The following is a 6,296-nucleotide window of genomic DNA, read 5'->3' on the forward strand; positions in this document are numbered from 1 at the left end:
CTTATTGTTGCGTCTTACTATTAACACTCTTATTATTATAAAAAAAAAAATATTTACACTCCATTGGAGTGTTTTTAACTTAAACCCTTCGGGGTTTCCTGGCGGGGCATTACAAGATCGTTGGTTTCTGGTCAGGACAGTGGACTGCCAGGCCTCTGCAATCGGCTCGCGAGGTTTTGTCTTCCCTAAACCACCCATTCCGAAATTTATTAGGGCCGTTACTCGGAGGAAGGTTAAAACCTTGCCTATGACAATTAGGGATGTTAAATTTTCCTGTCTCCGGTACATAGGGATTAGGTTTTAAAATTGACTTCCAATTGCGCGCCAAATTAGAAGCAGGAAGCTTCGCATTTCGAAACCAACCATCATTGCTTCATGAAAAGCCATTCTTCTTCCATGCTTGCGAGTTTATTGGCCCGAGATTACTATTTGTGTAGGGGTGACTAGCATCTGATTTCCTTTGTGGGCCAGGATCCCTATTACCTTTCACCACAGGATTAGGTGCATCCACTTTCCATGGTCGCCCTGGGGTTTGAGCTTTCCATGTTGTTGATTTGAGAGCTGGTTGCTTGCCGATCGTAAGGTTTTGTATTGCTTTGATTGGAAAAGCTTCGTCAACTTCATCGCTCCAAGACCCGATCTTCCCCTGACCTCCCTTGCCATTGATCGGAGCCACAACAATCTGCTCGCCGGTTAGAAGCCTGATGTTGCCGTTGCATCTGCCGAATTCGCCACCTTCGCTCGCCATCTCCACAACTATATAGAAAACCATTTTATTCACAGGGAAAACAAACTATTTAAAATAGACATTTTTGTTTTAAACATAAAGAAATAATTTAAAAAAATAAAAAACATCTATTATTCTTAAAAATTTGTTCAAACTTTTTAAACAAATGATTTTGTAGATAAAAAGTTTCTAAATATATTAAATTTAAAAATAGAAATCTCAAAAACAAAAATAATAGTTATATATATTATATTATTTGAAAATTAAATGATCTCTTAATCCGAATATTTTATACTTAAAACTAACTAAAATCTTGATAAAAAAAACTTAAAAATCTTGTAAAAATTTAGAAACATAAATTCTAAAAGCCACCTTTTATGATAATTTGCACATTGAGAGCCTATCCTTGCAATTTGTTTTGTAGAGAAAAAAACCCAGAGAATAGAAGAAGAAGAAAAACACAGAATAGAAGGAAAAATAACCTTCTCAAGTAAGATTGGCAAGAACCATTATTTAAAAGCATTTTGTTGTTACCAATTTTATTTTGTTTTGTGTTACACGTATTGGTCGCTAAACACAGGTTTAGCGGTCTAAAAAATTACCAACGGCAAAATAACTACCCAATCCGACCGCCGGCGAGTTTTCCGACATTATGAGTATTGCTCATTCTTCGTCTCTCAAATCTTGTGAAGAATCCCCTTCTAAAAGATTTATGCTCTTCGTCTTTTTCAAATCCAAATTGCCACCCTTTTCTTCTAACCCTAATGCGCTTGCGAATTTTATTTAAAGTCAGGCAAAAATTTACTCAGAATCTGTCAACTTCTGGTTGAGAATTAATCCCAGATTTCCTTCTTTGCAAGAAAATTCCGATTCAAAAGGGCAGGATGCATTTCAATCTATAAAACCCTCTCATGAGCGATTAGGGCGAATCCTGATCTTGTAAAGAGAAGGCTTGTATTGAATTTCAATTGCTTGAATAATTTTCAGTAAAGATTTGTAAAAGGGATCGATGCAGAGGAAAAGATCACAGGGGATAGCATAACTAAACTTTCTTCAAGCTTGGAGCCATTTCCATTATCCCCTTCCTGGTGAGCATTAAACTTTCTTCAACGAATTAAAATTGGTCACCGAGGGTTACATTTATTACTTAAAGAGATATGGAGAAGTTGCAGAGCGTCATGAAGGGAATTGAAGAAAGCAATAAAATAAATAGCAGTAACAAAGGGAATGATAAAAATAATAATGGCGAAGGGCAGAGTGCACTGAGGAAAGGGCCATGGATGGCAGAAGAAGATGATATTTTGGTGGAATATGTGAGGAAGTATGGGCCGCGCGATTGGAGTTCGATTCGCACCAAGGGTTTATTGCCTCGCACCGGTAAATCCTGCCGCCTCCGATGGGTTAACAAGCTCAAACCAGATCTCAAAAGGTGAGCATTTCTTCATGCCATTTTAAATTTTTTATTTTGTTTAAATCACACATTCAAACTCATCAGAATTTGTTTCTTCTGATTACCGCTAAAAATTTGCATATATTGTTATTTTTATTTTGATCACCATAGCCAAGTATTTCAATGGAAAGATGATGGAAATAATAAATCATACAGTTAGAATATATAATAAGTTTCTCACTCTTCAACAGTTAATCAGAGGTTTATTCTTTCTGCATTACATCACAACAAATGAATTTATTGTATCATACTCATCAACTGTTAATCAAAGGTTTATTCTATCTGCATTTCATCGTAGCAAATGAATTTTTTTCAGCTCATTCTTTCTGGGAATTTTAGTTTAGGTAGCCCAAAATTTGAAATTATGAGGAATGCATTCCAGAAATATGAAAACAGTGCATAGGGTTTAAAAGAACAGAATAAACTTCATATTTTAAAACTGGTGTGTGAAATTGAAAGAAAGATGGTACAAAATAAAAAGTAAAATATTAAAAAGAAACAATGTAATAACAAAGTAATATAAGTTTAAGATTTACATAATTACCAAAAATTTTGGTAGCAATTTTATTTTACTTGCCGTCCCTCTTAATGCTGCATCTCCCTTTGTTTTATGTTTCCCTTTATACACTTTATTTTTTAAGTCAAAAGATTAACCATAGCAAGCTATTTTCTCATCCAATTAATCACACCACAAAACAGTTTGATCTCTGTTATCTTGCTCAAAGTCTGTTTTCCATAATAGTAAATTAAACACTTCGATGTCTCTAAGATACATGAAGGCTCTTCATTGCACTCCTATGTTCTTTGCTTAGCTAAGATATATAATTGCTTAGGAACCCCACTACCTAGACAATACTTAGGTGTAGAGCATAACATAAATAAGAAGTTACTCGCTAAACTTATATAGGGGATGTGGCTCATGTCTTCTATTTCATCTAGTGTTAAAGGAACATGTGCTTTACTAAAGTATTTATTTTTTTAGTAAGACAAATCCAAGGTTCCAATAATTTTCTCCTTTGATGTGACACATCTAGCCAACCACTGAAACATAAAACATAAGAAGGGTACAACATGCACATAAAACACATTTTTCCAAATACTTATACTATTAAGATGTAAACATATAAGAGTGATAGAGAAAGGGGAGCAATAAGTAGATAAGAGATATATATTTAAAATGATACAATCAAATGTAATAGGATAAGAAAGTAATTAAAAGAGAATTGACATATATAGTGAATGTTGTATTTAGAGATACATAAACAATAAGATATGATGAATGCAGTACACTGCAAGTTGATTAACTAATATATAATGTGCTATCATGTGTTCTAAGACACATATGAATAGTCATAAATTATTAATTTTACTTATATTTTACTATCAAAATCTTCTACCATAAGCCTAGATCTTGGATCTATGCTTATTCTTGTCAATAGTTTTCATATAGATGACAACTCTCATTGATTTATAATCCTACAAGCTAAACTCTTATAACACCAAATTAAGATGCTTCCTTTGGCATTATAGAGATTTTGATCACTCTATCCGTTAGAAGAAATGCACCACTACATATGCCAACTTAGAAATATGATGCAGGGGAATCCATGTGTGAGATTATTGAAGGGGCAGATTTTCAAATAAAAAATTCAAAAATGTCATTCTTGGCGTGGATTTATGGGATTTACAACTTGTACCAACTTATTAATTCGCTGCATAAAAGTAGCAGTTCAAAATGGGCACCTAAGAGGAGTTGTTTGGTATTTTTTATTTTGGGAGTTTGCATGTTGTTAGGTGGAGTTGCAAAATGCCTTTTTGGCATTTAATGCATTTTCTAAATGAGAAATAATCTTTCCTCATGGTTTTGGCATGACTTTTGGGAAAGTTACAAAATAGGAGTTTTGGTAACTATGGCGGTTAAAAGGTAGGCTTCAACATAAACTTGAGGATCCCATTTTTAGATTTTTGGGGGAAGGTTTGAAGATGATGAACAAGATGAAGAGGAAAAATAAGTTGCAGGTTTGAGGATGGAGAATGTGTTTATGGCAGATTTTGAACTTGAAGATTGGAGGAATTTCATGGCAGTTCTTGCCTATAGGCAGATTGACTTTTAAAATCAGATTTCATGTTTTGTATGTGAAGCCAATAAGGCTAAAAAATTGTAATCAAATTTGCAATTTAATTTCGATCAAAAAATCAATAGATAGCTTGCATGTTTCTTATCTATTTTTATGTGCACGACATCGTTGATTTATTTTGAGCATGGATTGAGAGAGAACTTTTACTTTGCATTAGTGGTATAGAGTGTAGGCAAAGCGTCCAACATGAGGCAATTTGTACTAGAACCTGAGGGTGGAGTGTGGATGGATTTTTCTTGTAGATGAATGTAAAATTTGCAAGTGGGGCTATTAGAGGATTCGAGGAGTTGAGATTCCTATGGTTATAAACAAATCGCCGAAGGAGGTAGTTTACAATAATATTTGCGAGTGTTGTAAGAGGGTTTTGTAAATAGATCGTCGAATACGTGTAATGTCCCCCACTTTGAAATGGAATTTAATAATAAATAATAATAATAATATCAAAATACAAAAGAATAAAAATAAAATTAAAATTAAAATATAAAATAATATAATTAAAATTTAATTAAGTTAATGAATGGTCGGAAGACATGGAAGGAAAAGTTGTGACTCCCTCAAATATGGGATATAAAAGGAGAAGAGAACCTCATTTGAGAAGAGGATAATTTGGGGGAATCAGAAGTGCAGATCTAATTTAAATAAGTGTAGATCTGATGGTAAAAGGTTGTGTCCCTTTCCAAGGGTAGAAATAATGAGGAGTTGCACTCTTTCAAAAGGGTGCTAATGGTGAAAGGGTGTGTCTCTTTCCAAAGGGCATACATTATGAAAAGGTGTGACCTCTCCTTCACATTGAGAGATATAAATGAAAGGAATCAAAAGACTCCAATGAGAGGACAATCGATCAGATCAGATCAAAACTTTTATTAAGTTATAGGGAGTAACATCTTTGTTCTTGGTGATATGCATGGGGATGAGCTAAATATGTATGCTTAATATATGAAGTCTAATAATGCTCTTATATAGAATTTAATAATATTATTAATATAGACTGCAATATGTATGACAGTTTAATAATGCATTTCTATGACTAACTGTTCATATGATGATTAAGTAAATTAGATGGAGTCTATAAAACCTTTCAATCTCACCATCCAATTATGGAGAAATAATACAAGGAAGCAAGAGCACTAGGCTCCAACAGGTATGCCAACCCTGAGTGTGGGCTAAGAGGCCAAGTTGATGAGGTCCTTGGTACTCTTCGGCTTGTTGGATAGGGATAGACTCAAGGCACCTTGGGTGTTTCTCCTTGAGCTCCATAATGGGAATTGGTGTAGGGAGAGAAAGGGTTGTTGAATCCTTCATATAACTATGCAATATATAAGAATGTTTAATCCTCGATCCTCCCCCACTCTTCCCCCTATCAGCAACTGGGAGTCAAAGCTTGTTGTCAACTTATCTCATGCCTTCGTGGAGCCTCGCACTTTTAATTTTCTCAAACGTGGTCTTCACTTTGTTGTGGCTTTGCGTGCTATCCCTCATGTTGACTTCCTTGTTGATATTGAGAATGCGGTCTGCACTCTCCCCATTGATGTTGCTAAAGAGGTTAGAAAGGATTGTGTTGAGGCTCTTCGCCATGCCAAACCTCCGAGATGTAACATCTCTAAAGTAGAGATTCTTGCCTTTGATAAACTTGTGAGAAATAATGAGCTTATCATTACCAAAGTGGACAAGGGCAATGCCACGGTCATTATGGACAAGCATGATTACCTTTCAAAAATGTGTGCCCTCCTCACTGACACCAATAGCTACAGAATTGTTTCCCGTAACCCTTTCCCTAAGATCATGAAGAGGGTTAAACTGGCTATTTCTAACTCCTCCCTTGATGACATGACTAAGCAATGTCTATGTCTGTCAAAGGAAGTGACCCCACATATTTATAGGGATCCAAAAATTCACAAAGTCGACATTCCTTTGAGACCTGGATTGTTGACACCATTGGATCTCCTACTTATAAATTAGCTGCTTTCTTAGCCAAATTAAT

General features: G+C 34.9%; 1 protein-coding gene across 1 annotated transcript in view; it reads left to right on the forward strand.

Moving 5' to 3' along the window:
- The first annotated feature begins 1,362 nt into the window (after positions 1 to 1,362).
- Positions 1,363 to 6,296, forward strand: part of LOC131066819 (transcription factor MYB101-like) — a 17,485-nt gene continuing 12,551 nt past the window's right edge. Inside the window, exon 1 of the mRNA XM_059219204.1 lies at positions 1,363 to 2,156. Coding sequence (XP_059075187.1) covers positions 1,885 to 2,156 — 272 coding nt within the window. The 5' untranslated portion in view covers positions 1,363 to 1,884. The remainder of the gene's footprint in view (positions 2,157 to 6,296) is intronic.

The sequence above is a fragment of the Cryptomeria japonica genome, chromosome 4, assembly GCF_030272615.1.
Source record: "Cryptomeria japonica chromosome 4, Sugi_1.0, whole genome shotgun sequence".
NCBI classification, from domain to species: Eukaryota; Viridiplantae; Streptophyta; class Pinopsida; order Cupressales; family Cupressaceae; genus Cryptomeria; species Cryptomeria japonica.